Source organism: Kwoniella bestiolae, chromosome 1, assembly GCF_000512585.2.
Source record: "Kwoniella bestiolae CBS 10118 chromosome 1, complete sequence".
Classification (NCBI taxonomy): domain Eukaryota; kingdom Fungi; phylum Basidiomycota; class Tremellomycetes; order Tremellales; family Cryptococcaceae; genus Kwoniella; species Kwoniella bestiolae.
The window spans coordinates 5,545,916-5,560,679 of NC_089241.1; the positions used below are offsets into that span (position 1 = coordinate 5,545,916).

Sequence of the window (14,764 nt, forward strand, 5' to 3'; positions counted from 1 at the left end):
AAAACGCCATACGAAGAGGCGATCTGAAGAGATGTGAAAGAATTTAATATATACCCTCCCAATTTTGGATAAAACTCATATTTGTATAATGAATCAGCTCAACGCGTCGAGAGTCTTAGTCCGTACGGCTTGCTGAAGTATTTATAGGATATAGAGTAATATAGTATGAACATGCTTATGTATGTATGAACATGAGTTTCGAACAGAATCGTTTCGCGCATTCATACATCATTATTAACTCTTGTGAAGCTCAAGCCAATGGACCATTACAATAATGTATTATGTCCGCATGGCTAGAGAAAAGACACAGTGTATAACGCAATTGAAAACATATTGTCCGACAGAAGAAATCAGGTTCACCAGATTACATCCTCCTCTTGCCTGATCTGCGATAGTTAAGATGACTTTCCAATCCATGAGGGATAGCAGGCTCGACAGCAGGTGAAGCTTGGGACGGAGCGGTAGGGGTGATAGTGATCGGCGGAATGGAGGGGATGGACATAGACGTTTCGAGACCACCCTCAGAAGCTGGAGGGGAGGTCACACTATAGATTGTAGAAGTACTGGCGGTATCGATGAGAGCGTCTGGGGATTGTGGAATGGAAGGCGCGATTGGTAATAGAGTGATAGGTGGGATGGAGGGGATAGATATCGTAGTTTCCAGATTACCTCCCGGCGCAGGAATGGAAGTGACAGAGTGGATCGTCGACTCGGAGGTGGCACCTGATGAAGCTTCATCCGACGAACGTGAAACCACAACGTCAGACCCATGATAGTCCGTACAGTCCCCTCGAACGCAGTACCACCCACCCGCTTCTGAGACTTTGACGATAGCTGCTCGTTCCACGTATCCTGCTATTGGCTTCTTGGGATAATCGTCCGGGATTTGGAAGAGTTGTACAAGGGGTTGTTACCTGGTAAAGCAGGTATCGCGGCATGTTGACCGACGAGCTAAAATATCACATGACCACCATCGTCAGCATAGATACAAGACAAAACAAGAGATCAAACTATTCTGCGAGATAGATTGCAAACCCACCTCATTGACCACGTCACCTTCGGCGATACAATCTCCATTCAGATTGCCCCTATATTGCTGGATGTATGAACAATCCTTGATGAATTCCCCTAAATTCGTATCGTAGCATTCGTGAAAAGCGTCAGTCAGGAAGTTATGCGGGAATCCGATGAGCCAATCGGCATGGAACGAGTATCCATGATAGTCTCCGTTTGCCCTGTGTCGGTCCACAGTGGAGTTAGCTTCTTGTCCTATGTGTAGATGTTTGACAAGTACAATAGTAGTGGCGGGTGAGTAACGCAACATACAAAACGAAACAACCAGGATACCATTCATACCCTTCACCTACATTCTCAGGTGTGATGTGATATGTGCCTAATCCGCATCCATCCCCATCATCAGCTTACTGCAGTACCCACCATGTCAGGATGGAGTGTTCACTTCAAGGCAAGGTGAGCAAAGAGAAAACAACACTCACTTTCCAAAAACACATGAGGAATCTTCTTATATCCCTCTGGGCATTTCCCACCCTCTGGCACAGCATCAACGGGATAAGCGACATGAGAATTGTCTGCCTTGTATGCGTCCACTCCGTTCCAACATTCAGGAAAATGGAGCTGTCCGTCATTTGCCCCCGTCAGAATAACTACAGTAGCTCATACTGGACCAATGCCGAAGGACCAAAGGGCAAGAAGACCAGCGCAGTGCCACCTACCTGAGGTCGAAGTACCAAACATTCTCTATCCGTAGGCATATGTTCGTAGGCACCTAAAAAAACACGCTCGTACTCCGTCACTCACCTTGACCAAGCCAAGCTTAGGATTGTCGTTCACAGAAATGGGACTTACCATATACACCTTCCTTATCGATACACAGGAAACTCACGGCCTTGTACGGATCCACATCGTTCCGATTGATATCGCCACCCAACATCCTGAAATCGTCTGGGATCTCCGCGAAGGGGTCGGAACGGTCCGTGTTGGTCAAAGGGTATTTCCAACTTCACCATCGTAAGCCGACCATCCCAATGCCCAATATCCAAATGTCCAAGTAGAGAAGATGTCATTCTAACCTACTAGGTGGACATGCCATCGCCTGTGATAGCTGTGAAAGTGCCATTCTTCCATTTACTAAACAGTAGACGTGCAGAGCCAGCTCAGTCTCATCTCTTCATGGTAGATCGAAGACGACGGAGCCAACGCACTAATACAATTGAGGTGCCCAATAGCTGTGGTATTTCCACCGGGTCAGCACAACATGGGTTTTCCTCTGACTACGAAGGGATAACTCACTTGGATAGATCACAGCTCAAATTCGACGTCGTGCACTAAGTTCAGTCTCAAGTTACTCGCCGCTCGTCAACTACCAGTCTACAACGACATTACGAGGTTGGTCGGACCACTGGTTGGCAAATGAGAGATGATGTACAAACCTTGGCATCCCTCGAAGATTGATAAGTCTGATCCGCAGAGAACGCCGAACCTCCAACCACATGATGAACGTGGGTACTGACTTTACCAGGAGTCACGAGCGGATCCAATCGCGTATTGATGAGTGGGAAAAAATCCTCGGTGAATAGGAGGTCAACGTATACTGCTTGTGTTGAAGGTAGGTGGCTGATAGCCATGAGCAAGATGATGGCCAGAGCATTCCGAGGGGATATCATCGTCGTAGGTGTCGAGTGATGATTTAATTTGAAGGTAAAGAGTGTGAGTAGTTTTGGAAAGAGCGACAATATTGTGTGGTAGGATTGGTAAGACAAGGATGTTAAAGGGATATGGTTCAGGCATGAACAATGAGTAGGATATTGCGATACTTGTTATATACGTGTTCTAATTTCCAGAGGTGCAAACGAGACCGAGGGATGTGTTCCCCTCGATGGCACATGCGTGCAAATCATGTCCGCACCTGCGGCTCTGTTCGCCAGTGCTCTGATTGAGGCTCAGCCGAGCGGACGTCAAGAGCGGTTCACTGACAATCATATTTTCGGGCTCGAGTGTCAACTGTGTCAGAATAAGGTTCGTCATTGTTATTCTGTTCGCGACAGCATGCTGCGGATCCCACATGACTGCCAAGCGGTAAATTGCGGAGTATCATGTACATGTATATCGATGGTCGTTGCCTGAGCTTATGCTCCATGCTCGTGACGGACAGGGGGAGAAGGCCATTCGCAAGGGGTGGGTTTGAAAGGATGCTTACGCAGTGGGTGTAAGGTAAGTCCAGCTCGGTCGCTCATCCTGAATCCGAGGTACACCAGAGACCATGCTCACCTCGGTCGAGAGGTCAGGTCTGATGATACGTCGTGGTTCGTCAAGGAGAAGGGCGAGCTATCGAGGATGTTGAAGCAACAGCGAGAATCTGGTCCAGCTGTGACATGTGGTCAATATTTCCAGATCGATCCCCCGAGCTAACCCCCCCGCTCTCTGTCTCTCCTCTCTGCCTCTAGGTTTGAGTGAAATCACGATTCATTCTAAAATATGCCAAATTCAAACAAAATAATCATACACATATATAACACTCGTCTCATCCTTATATCCAGGCCACATTCTCGCTATGTCGACATCATCCCCAATCATTCGATGGTATAGTATCAGACTAGTAGAATGGAAATGATGCGCTTGAAAGGACCAAAAATATCATTACATTTTACACAAAATTTTTACGTGTTTTTTCAGAGGGTTTCCTTTTTATCTTGATGTAGTGATGTAGTTTGGATCATGGTACGATGGTAGAGGAAGCTGATACGTTTAGTTGCAGAATTTGCCTTCGGGTTTGGTTTTCTGAGCTCTTGTATTTCCATTTGATTCTCGTTTCGTTTCCTTTCTGTCGCCCTCATTCCCATTGTGAGATCTCATCTCCCACTTCAAAGCTCAGCTTCGGCTTCCTCGTCCAGTCTCTTTGCCAAGCTGCTAGCTTTGACGGGTGATGAGCCGTATCCTCCAGGGTTGGGATGGTGAATAGGGAATGAAGATGGGTGGGATGATTCTCTGATGGTGCCCGGAGGGGAAATCCTGGGGTGGTTTCCGCTGATTCAATCCGTCTACCATCAGCTCTATGCATACGAGTATGGTCGATGTCAATCTACATTACTCACCTCTCACTTCCCCTTCGTTGATGACCGTGATGTCCTGGCATCTCGATAGCTTCGCTGGTGGCTGCGGGGCTGATGCCGACGCCTACACCGGGGGTAAGTGGTTTCTCAGAGGTTGGTGAATGAGGCTCATGAGAATTACCAGTAGGTGAGGAAGAGAGTATGCCTTGAGGTTGACCGGTAGGAGGTGATGCATGAGGAACGCTACATGCATCAAACGACAAGTTCAGCCGTGACTCTCCACATCAAGATGAACAGGGATGGAGGAGGAACCACTCACGCTTCAGGTGTGGGATGAGCGGTACCTGGTGCTTGAGCGGTCGGTACACCAGCTTTGGACATCATGTAATCTCCTGAATCAAAGTATTTCCTTTCCTGCGAGCGAGAGATAATAATGACACATGGTAAGTCTAATTCCATCTGAGTCCGTATAATGTGACAACTCACCTTCTGCATCTTGGTGAAGAGGTTCTTTCCTGGTACTTTACCGTACATCTTGAAAGCCTTCTGGTCTTGCTCGCTCATCGACTTTGTAAATCAGACATGACATTAGTTTCACGAGTATTATCTGCGAGGGTGTTTAAAGACTTACCGAGATATCGACCTTGTTCTGCGTGACGGTAACAGTCATATCGAATAAAAGTCAGCGCTATGGTCTGGTGGGCATGAGTTGGATAGGAGACAAGAAATAGGATATAAAAGCAGTGAACAAGCAAGATATCCAAAATGACTTTCTCTTTCTTATATACAGTCATCCCTCTTCCCTTTCTGGCCTCACAGCTCTCAGTAAGACTGTCCCCCCTTTAAGTCCCCCCTGGATCAAAGCTCGTCTTCATAATGACGACCAACCGGGGTCGTCAAGAACAAAGGATATACGTCAAATGACGAAGTACAACATGTGGAGCGGTGCAGAAATTTCACTTCAACCCCGTCTTCGCCTTCGTTGTACTCCTAACGAACGGAAATATAGATGTAAGGGATGACGAAGTGGGACTCTTCTCATAGAAGGCGATAGTGATACCAAGCAATTCCGAATTGCCCATTCCCACGCTACTCCATTATTCACGACTCCACTTCCTACCCAACACAAAATACCAAAGAAGAGAAAGAAGGTAACTCACCATCTTGTGAGGGTTCATCTTGAATGATGTTCTGTGGTTCCTAGCAACAACCAGTACAGTATCTGGGATCTACCCTTGTATAGTATGAAATCTGATCAAACGTGTTCGAGCTGATCCGCGATGGAATGAAAGTAGATTCGACTAGCGAGGTTGATAGAATGTTATCGAAGTGTGAAGAGGGAGTCTTGTGAGCCCTCCTTTGGTGAGAACAACCTGAGAGAGTTTAGTGGGTATAAGGGATTTCGTTGGATGATTAGGGAAGGAAGGATTAAGAGGGATAGACCCCAATCTTGGCTGTTGGCTTCCGACAGTGATTTGTGGGATATGCTCGTGGGTGACGTCGTATCGTATACGTGTGTAATGCCGATGTGCGCTGGTGAAGGTGTCTGGTTGATAGAATTAAATTGAGTGGATGAGGTCCAAGCGTTGTATTGTATGGTATTATGTATTGTATAGTACAGAGTGAACAAAGGTCGTGGTTGTGAACTAGTGAGTGGTAGGTAGTAAAGTGACCAGTGACGACGTATAACTTAAATGGATGTGATATTTAAACTGAGATTGAACCTGTGGAGAGGTGCGCAGCAAATGACACTGAACAAAGAATAGATCTAATCAATTTCAAATCGCTGAATTTGCCACCGAGATCATCCAAAACGGACCCTGAACTACAGTATCTCTTGTCCTCACTCTTGGGTGATTCTCAACTGGTACTGTAACATAATGGTAACATACGCCTAGACACGCTAAAAGGGGGATTTGACTTGTAATTACGCATTCGGGTGGATGATGGGTGATGTCGAAAGGTACATGACCAATACCAATCAATACTTGTACTACACTAGTAGATCGTCCGTCATTCTTTAAGCTTTACGTCAAGGTTCGCTCCCATCTTTACCCAGAGTGGTATAGTTTGATTGTGATAATACCGGATAACCGATACTCTAAACTCTGTTGAATCGATTTGTTCTCGTGACCAGTGAAGAACGAGCGAAATGCATAGCTCATTTGCCAAAGAGGTGCAGCATATGACGCCCCATGAACAAGAAAGTACACAGATTGAAAGCAAGCACGACATGGACATGCGGCAGTTCGTCCGTTATCGCTGTGTGAGTGTACCTTTGTACATTAGTCAAGGTCGTATGACCTCTTCTGTCGCTTGTTATTCAGCGGATCTGACCGGCAACGAATAAAGATCACGTCTCGTGATCATGCACTCTCGACGAGGTACATCAAACAGGACGATTGGAGATAAGATGGAGATTGCCCTGGCATATTCAAGCCAAGCAGTCAGGACCCGCTCGGAATATGCTCAATCAATCGGATTCGAGTATACCTTTTTTCACTCGTCAGGTCTGGCAGTCTGCTGTAAAATCACTCAGTCTCGGGCTATCCCATGCAGTCAAAGGTGGTGTGCGATTAAAAGTCGTTGACTATCGACTGAGGAGGATGTTACCATCTCTCAGATAGCCCATGAAAGGGCAAGCAAGGTCAAATGGAGCGACTGTGACTATAGTGTTGGTCTCGAGCGACTTTACGTAACAATTACTCACCCACTCGACCTTTTCCATCTCTAATCATCAACTCTCGACCACCTCTTTCTGACTTTTGTTTCTTTCCTCTGATCCATCACCATCATCATCCTACTACCGAGTCAATCATCACCTAAAGTAACACCCAAGCAAACATGTGGAGATCAGGTCCAAGGTCAATGGGCAGTTCAGACAGAGCAGGACCCAACACCCGATGTCAGGTGTGTAGCATCTCATCCCTCCAAAGCTCAAAGTTCTATACTCATACTGACATTCTTGTTTTTGGGGAAATAGAAATGCCTCAAACTAGGCCATCACACCTATCAATGTTCCAACCCCCGTCCCTACGTAGCCAGACCATCACGTACCAAGCAGCTCACCTCGGGGAAGATAGGGAGGGACAAGCCCTCAGTGGAGGTTCCAGAGGAGTTCAGGGCGGGGAGTAAAGTAGGGCTGGCAGATAAGATCTTGAAGGCCAAGGAGGAGGAGAGGAGGAAAGAGGAGGAGAAGAAAAAGGGCAAGGAGAGCAGGAAGAGGTGAGTTATCGCTCTGTCTCGTTATATTGATTATCCTTAAATGGATGCTGACGCTAAGATGGTCGTAGATCATCTTCATACTCGTCAAGCGATACCGACTCATCCTCATCATCCGATTCCGACTCCGATTCGAATTCTTCTTCCTCCTCCAGATCCAGAAGTAGATCTCCTCCGAGACGTAAGAGAAGTCGACGCTCACCCTCTGCCTCCTCGAGGTCAGGCTCAGATTCAGATTCCGATGTCTCGCGTCGTCGATCAGCCTCGCCCGCACCTAGGAAGCGGCGGTATTCTTCCGACCCGGAATCAGACTCGGACTCGGAGAAGGTCAGGAAACCTAGGAGAAGGTCAAGCAGTGTATCTGGATCGAGATCAAGGAGCAGGAGTAGGAGTAGGAGTAGATCGGAATAGAATTCGCCCCGAAAGGAGAAGGAGCAGTGAGAGTCGAAGGGAAGGATGAGGGTAGATTCCTGAGGATGTTGTATGATTCGTGCATGGTGCATCAGAGGGTGGTTGTAAGGTCCAAGTCGTGTTATGGACAGGTGGGAGAATCAAGCCAGGGCAATCGTTGAGAGTCCCAAATAAGAGAGACCATTAATATCATCATATGCATTACTGTACAGTACTATAACACCTATCGTATCCTTAAATGCCAAGAAACCAAGTTATACAACATACAATCACATGATGACTAAATTGTATTCGGGGTTGTCCACTATTATCACAACTCCTGTAAAATCTCTCTAATCTCTTTCTCCCTTCCCTTCTCCTTCTCCTTTTCCTTCGTCTTCGTCTTCCTGTGCTCGGGCTTATCGTTCCCACCTTCATCAAGGATAGTAACATCGTCCATATCCACGTCCTTACCATCGTCCTCAAACTCCAAATCCAAATTCACTTGACCCCCCTCTTCATTGTCACCATCACCAACAGTCTCAGTCTCGACCTCCCCATCCAACCCATCCTCATCCCCATCAGAGGGTAAAGGCGGTATCATCTCCTCATAAAACCTCTTCAACCCTTCCCCATCTCTACAAAACTCCTCCAACTCCCTTCGTAACGTCCTAACCAACTCCACCTTGCCATTTTGTACACTATCCTTCCCATCGCTCCCATGTGGATGCGAATGGAGGATTGAGTTCTTTCTTCGCGAGGTATTACTCAGCCTATCTCCAAATACCGAACTGGAGTTTGAAGAGAGTATCAACCGATTATCGGACCACAGGAACCCCTTCGCATCTGATAGACATTGTATAAGGGCCAACCCAGATTTATGGACGAATTGCGAATAATCAAAGGACGACTTCCTGTATGAGTATTCCACATCGATATTCTCTGGATACCTGTTGGAAGCTTCCACGTCGAGGACGAACCCGAACTTCTTGGTTAAGATACAATATTCGAAATAGTTGTCTACCTGGCCTGTCCCGTGGCCTATCGAGAGGAGTCGTTCGTGTAGGTCTGGGATGATTGGTGGAGGAACAGCAAGACGGATGGGCAAGGCAGTTCGATAGGCGCATTTCAACGGCATGTCGCTTAACTGCTCGACGGGTGTCTCAACAAATCTCAGACCGTATCGTTCGGCTTGCGCGGAGAGCTTTTGACGCAGTTCCTCGAGGAGGGCGGCAGTAACGCCTAGCCAGTTGAGCTCGAAGTGGAATCTGCGATGTGGGAGTAGAGTGTCAGTGTTTCTGTCGCACGTGGAGTTCAAGATGCTTGCAGGAGTGAAGACTGGATAAGTAACGTGGAAGATATAACCCACGCATTCCTAGCATTATGCACCACATCAGCATGCAAAATGGCCACTTCGGCTCTATCACTCTTCTTGTTCGGGTCCAAATCCAGTACTCTCGTCTGAGACATCTTCACCTTCCGTTTCCTACCAGGTCGACCGCTGGTGGAAGAAGCGACCGACGACCTAGCCTGAGGTCCTTCATACATTTTCGCTAATAATGCTCGGGCCCCAGGGGGAGTAGTGGAAGGTAAGGAGGCCTGGACCTGTGCAGGGTTAGTAGGTGACAAATTACTGTTGGTCGAATTGGAAGCTGTCATGGTCCCACTGGCCGCATCGCCATTGGGCGGAACGGGCGTTTCATCACGCGATGCCTCTTTCGACGCGGATGCTGAAGAAGCTTTGGAGGAGGTGGTACCGAACCATGATTTGTTCTTTGACGACGATTTGGACATTGCGTTGTACGGTTCTCGGAGTCGGTAGTAGAGATGCCAGTAATCGAGGAATCCGTGCGAGTTGGTGACGTGTTCTGTAGTAATTATACATTTCAGTAAACAGGATCCAATGTGAATAAGTTGACATACTCACCTATAAGACCCTTCTCAAGCAATGATTCCGCCCATTCAGCAGCCTTCTCCCGACTCGAGACATCTTCGAAAGAATTCTGCAACCACTCGCAAAACTGTGCTCCAGTGAACGATTGGACATGTTGTCGAGCTATTCAGTACAATCAGCATTTGATATTTCCCTATATCAGACATAGACCCAGAGGAAAACGCCAACTCACCCTCCCACCATCTCGTCCTGATGATCAACCCATTCCCAGGCATACACATCAGCTCCGCGACATTAGCCAGCGTCATCCCCTCCAATCGCTTATGATCGGAATTCGTATTCGTAGGCTTCTCCCTATTGCTGATCTGCCTCTCCAGATCCATCATCAATTCCTCATCCAACACGCAAGTGGAGGGATCGAAGGTGGTCGTGACTATCCTGAGGGGTTGTTGAGGTGTGCCGGTCTGGGATTTAAGCAAGTATCTATTGAGTGTCTCGATGACTTTCTGAGCTCCGAGCCATAATAGGTCTGTCTGATTTAGGTGCTCGTTCTGCGGTACTAATCCAGGGAACGAAACGATCTCCTTGCCTGACGGTATGAGGATGAATCTCGTACGCCAGTATCGTAGTGGATCGAGGGTACGTCGTTCGCCGTTGATAAGATGGTCAAGGTGGTTGTAGTTTATCTTGGTGTTAACGTCCTGTATGCAAATGAAATATCAGTATATCCCTCTGTGTCGATCTGATACCCTCGACCTCTACATCGTGGCGACACTAGTGCACTAGTGCACTGCGTACGTCTCGGTACACCATAACAACACCACTCACAGGATAATTGAACACCGCCTCCGCAGGCTGATATCCCTTCATCCCCACCGGCCAAACGAGACACCTATATTTCACCGGATCGGTCGAATGAGATACCTTCCTAGTCATCCAATGAACGACGATCTCCTGTCTCGTAGGGTGGAACAACAATCGATGAATATGATTCGCCCATGACATCCATATCGCGCCTCTACCATTCTTGAGCACCTCCGACGCACCGCCCGAAACTAGCTCCACACCTATATCGGAGTCTTTCTCCAGGTGAATGGGCATCGGTCGGACCACACCTGGTTCATTCAGGTCATGGGGCAGGACAATCACTTGGAAGTTTTCTATGGAGTTATATCCAATACATCAGCCATCCTACCTGAGGTACATGAGAATAGATAGGAGCAGTCAACTCACGAGACAACCTCTGCGAAACCATCTCCCTCATCATAGCCAACGGCAAGTTTTCCTGCGCGGCATCACTGCGTATCAAGAAAGCTCCATCTTCAAGATAACACTGTACGGTATACGTTCCGGTATTGTACAGCTCATCACTCTGTTTCTGGGTAGGTAGGAAATCCGTCGTCAGAGGTAAACAGGCCGGAGCCAGGAGTGAGGGCCACTGGACAATATGCTGTTGAGCCTGTTTGGGCAGGACAAACCTCCATCTTCTCCCTCCCGCATCTCTTATCCTGTCGATAGTCTCGGCAGAAGGTTTGCAAGGATTCACGGTGAAATGTCTCGATGATTGCACCAAAGCATTGTTCCTATTTCGCCATGAGAGATCTTCGTGCGATTTACTCAGCCCCTGTCCTGCTTGACCGGTTGGCGGTAAGCCCTTGGAGTTCCTTAATGATCTGGAGATTGGATCTTCCTCCACTGTCTGAGAGCGCCGTAATCGGGATGTCGCACCAGTAGCGATGGGCAATGGCTGAGTGACAGGAGTAGCTGCAGGTATGCTATGGGTCTTGTCTTTCGAGGGTGAGGGTGTACTCGGAGTGATCATCGTATCCGGATTGGGCATTTTGGGTTTAGGTTTGGGCGGTACAGATCCAGACCCAGTGCCAGATCTCGATCGCGACTCTGATCTCGATGCTTTGGAGTTGGATGAAGATGAGGGAACAGGTGAATGAGGTCTATTACCAGTGACGGACGAGACGTCGGTTCTAGCTATAGTCTCCATCGCAGGTGCTGCGTAGCTCGGTTGAGATCTGGTAGAAGTTAGGCCACCGAATAGCCAACTCGCTCCGAACCTACTGGCAAAAGAGCTTTTACTGCTTTTGGTATTCAGCTTCTTGGCAGGTGTAAGCTTGGGTGTGGAGGCACCTGATCCATTCTGCTCAAGAGAGATCACCGAAGCTCGAGAAGGAGATGAGTCGCGAGTTCTGGGTTGAGGTGACGCGCTACGATCGTCGTTCGCCATTGCCATATCGTCATTTGGGGGAGGCAAAGGTGAAGCTGAACGCGTGGTGGCGGTAGGCGAAGTCCCCCGACTGGCCATCAGAAGAGGTGAAGAGGCATGAACAATCGGTGTGGGAGGGACAATTGTCGTGGGTGGTTTAGAAGGAGAATCAGATCTCAGCCCCCTTCGCAAGCTTAGCGTGGAAGGAGCGGGAGAAGCACTTCGCAGCTCGGTTCGTTTCTTTCCAAGCGGATGAGAATCTTCCATTTCGATCATCGCTTTGATGGGTGACAATTTCGATCCATTCCCAAATCCGCCGATAGATTTAGGTCGAGTGGTGGATGCCATGGAATTCGATCTTTCATTTTTCTCCTTCTCCGCTAAGAGCCTGGCAGATTGGTAACTCGCTGGTATACTAGCTGGAGTCGAGCCAAGTTGAGGAGAATTGATCTTGCTGACCGGTTGTTCCACTTGACCACTACCGAAGATCGTTTGGTCGAAATCGTCTCGTACCGTTTTCCTATCTTCCATTGAGAGGGGCCGACGAGGCATTGGCATGTCATCGATATCGAGATATGGTACAATGACTGTTGTGAGGTTGTGGTCTAGTATACCGAGCATCTGTATCTCGTACATCTTACATCGAGGGATGAATCGATCGGGACGGAATGGTTTGTCGTGAGTCACAGCGTAGAATGAAGCGCTGACCCATGATGGCAGTGCTGCCACGACACACATACAAGTCAACATGGCGAATACTATATCTCCGGGGATGCGAAGACTCACAGTAACAGTCTGCCAATTCGGTATTCTTGATGTGAGACATATGGGCATCAAAGTAAAGTAAATCAGGTGTGATAGGTCGATGTTTTCCGCTCAAGGGGTTTTCCTCGTTGACAGGTCCTTTAGGTCGATGCGAAACGTAACTGAATAGAGGTACGCTGTGTAATGGCATCTTTGTCAGGCAAACGAAATCTACACTCATGCCATGATCGACCATCCTCTCGGTTGTTAGTCTGAGCAGGTTCTTGTCCACGGCGAAATGACCAGTCCCTGGGGTGACGATGGTTATCGATAGACCCGTTCGAGACAGATCTCTGTCTACGTGGTGTTCGTCGAAAGGGTTGAGAGCCAGGTTGATAGCTTCTAGAGCGTTTCCTTCGTATGCCTGATTCGCTCGTCAGTTGCGTATCGTTACCGTTGGTCCGACGAGGGGATCGGACTCACAAAACTCCATCTACCAACAATTTTGACCTGATCACCAGTATACGATTTCCCACCCATCAACTGGAAATGGTAATCTAATAGTAACTCCTTTTCACTCCTTTCCAATTGTTTCTTGATCTCGGGTAAAGCTTGCGTCCAGTCGCTCCTCCTTTCCAGATCCACAGCAACCTTGAAAAAATCTTTACATGGTCTTCCCGAAAAATCTTTGATTAAGCTTCCTGCCAAATCATGTTTCTTGAGATACGCTACATCCTCTTCATCGTAGTATATCCTGGCGAAGAAGATGATCGTAACGACGTGAGACGTTCCTTTTTCCGACCATCTCGCAAACAGATCGGGTAGATATCCTATTATCGTATGGTCAAACACTTGTTTCAGCCGAGAGAAGTGAACCATGAGAGCCGACTTACCATGTACGACCTTTTCAATATACCTCTCACCATCCTCATCAAATTCCCAAGTCTCCTCGCATAGTTGAATAAACAGATACACCTGCGCGCTCTTACTTCTAAAGATCGTTTTGGTCTTGGAAGTCGCGATCCCACTCGAGTACCTCTTATCCCTCATTTTACCGGTTTTGGGATCTTTTTCACTCCTGATGATGAAATTCACTTCTGCCCTGACTGCTCCTCCAGCTAGAGAAACCTTCTCTCCGACGTGTAAAGTCATTCCTTCAAGTGACATACCAAGTCTCCACATATCAGCTCTGCCAAGATATTGAGAGAAGTAGAATTCGACGTAATCGGTATGAGCGGACTCTTTATCCGTCACCTATAGGGATTCACGATATTAGCCTTCAATGATTATGATGACATCTTGGACAAGTGATAGATGACTCACCCTCCTCACTTCAACTTCCAACCGCTGCTGAAACCCAAAAGCAGTAGCTACCGAGTCAGGCACCTGTATCTGATGTGCACTGGCAGACGGCACGTCATCCCCTAATCTGAAGACGTATCCCTCTCTTCCCTTTCCCGCTTTCACTCCGTTCATCGCTGGACTGACATTCTCCTTCTTCTTCTTGGTATATGATTCTCCCTCCGGGAACTGTATACGCTGAGGTTGTTGAGCCTGTCTGCGATGTATCTGGCGGATCTCAAGGTAATCACCAGGTTTGGCGTCCCACGGCAATGCGGCGTAATTTATCAATACTTGTGAAGAAGGGGTGTTTGTAGCTGTCGAGGTAGAAGGTAATGGGGATGGATGAGCGTGTATATTATTGTTGGCTGGTGTAGGCTTGTAGGTGTATAACAGCAGCGCTACACTGTCCTTATCTACCAATGAAAGGTCTAAGACCCCTCCTTCCATATTGATATTTGATCTTGTAGGTACCGCAGGAGCAGAAGGCATGTGGTTCATGACTGCTTGAGGTGGACTGGGCCATGATGATATCCTGTTATGACTACCCGCGTGTCCATTGCCTTGTAATCTGGGTCTCCTACTACTACTGCTTCCGCTAGTTCCCAGCTGATCATTCAGCGCCTGCGTCGCAGCACTAGGTCCAGGAAATGGGTTGGTGGTTATTCGGAAAGACGACGCTGAAATATCGATAGATGGAGGACCAGGCTGTGTGCTCCCAGCTGGGACTGATCCCGTTCCGACGATGGTGGATGACCTGGCTCGGATGTTGACTGGCCGAGGGGACGATGCTCGTGCTAGACCTGGATCAGCGAGATACCATGAATGGTGCATGGTTTAGAATGCATGGGCTAAAGTATACATACTAGGCATGACGAAAGCATC

At 47.9% G+C, this 14,764-nt stretch overlaps 4 protein-coding genes across 4 annotated transcripts; 1 reads left to right on the plus strand and 3 right to left on the minus strand.

Annotated features, from left to right (window-relative positions):
* Positions 1-364: 364 nt before the first annotated feature.
* On the minus strand, positions 365-2,684 carry I302_102092 (uncharacterized protein; the record flags this gene model as incomplete). Its single annotated transcript, XM_019187471.1, has 11 exons — positions 365-855; positions 915-951; positions 1,040-1,235; positions 1,327-1,393; positions 1,497-1,635; positions 1,734-1,786; positions 1,867-2,018; positions 2,095-2,148; positions 2,223-2,246; positions 2,311-2,345; positions 2,451-2,684. The coding sequence occupies 11 exons, from the start codon at positions 2,682-2,684 to the stop codon at positions 365-367; spliced, it is 1,482 nt and encodes a 493-aa protein (XP_019050349.1).
* A 1,197-nt stretch (positions 2,685-3,881) lies between these two features.
* Positions 3,882-4,740, minus strand: I302_102093 (uncharacterized protein; the record flags this gene model as incomplete). The annotated part of the gene is made up of 5 exons (XM_019187472.1): positions 3,882-4,044; positions 4,113-4,313; positions 4,390-4,484; positions 4,557-4,637; positions 4,702-4,740. 5 exons carry the CDS (start codon positions 4,738-4,740, stop codon positions 3,882-3,884), a joined length of 579 nt encoding a protein of 192 aa, XP_019050350.1.
* Positions 4,741-6,914: 2,174 nt separating this feature from the next.
* On the plus strand, positions 6,915-7,703 carry I302_102094 (uncharacterized protein; the record flags this gene model as incomplete). The annotated part of the gene is made up of 3 exons (XM_019187473.1): positions 6,915-6,980; positions 7,054-7,295; positions 7,364-7,703. The coding sequence occupies 3 exons, from the start codon at positions 6,915-6,917 to the stop codon at positions 7,701-7,703; spliced, it is 648 nt and encodes a 215-aa protein (XP_019050351.1).
* A 310-nt stretch (positions 7,704-8,013) lies between these two features.
* I302_102095 (uncharacterized protein) lies at positions 8,014-14,713 on the minus strand (the record flags this gene model as incomplete). The annotated part of the gene is made up of 10 exons (XM_019187474.1): positions 8,014-8,950; positions 9,052-9,550; positions 9,610-9,738; positions 9,809-10,277; positions 10,405-10,736; positions 10,810-12,516; positions 12,581-12,962; positions 13,022-13,368; positions 13,432-13,792; positions 13,862-14,713. The coding sequence occupies 10 exons, from the start codon at positions 14,711-14,713 to the stop codon at positions 8,014-8,016; spliced, it is 6,015 nt and encodes a 2,004-aa protein (XP_019050352.1).
* Between the last annotated feature and the right edge of the window lie 51 nt (positions 14,714-14,764).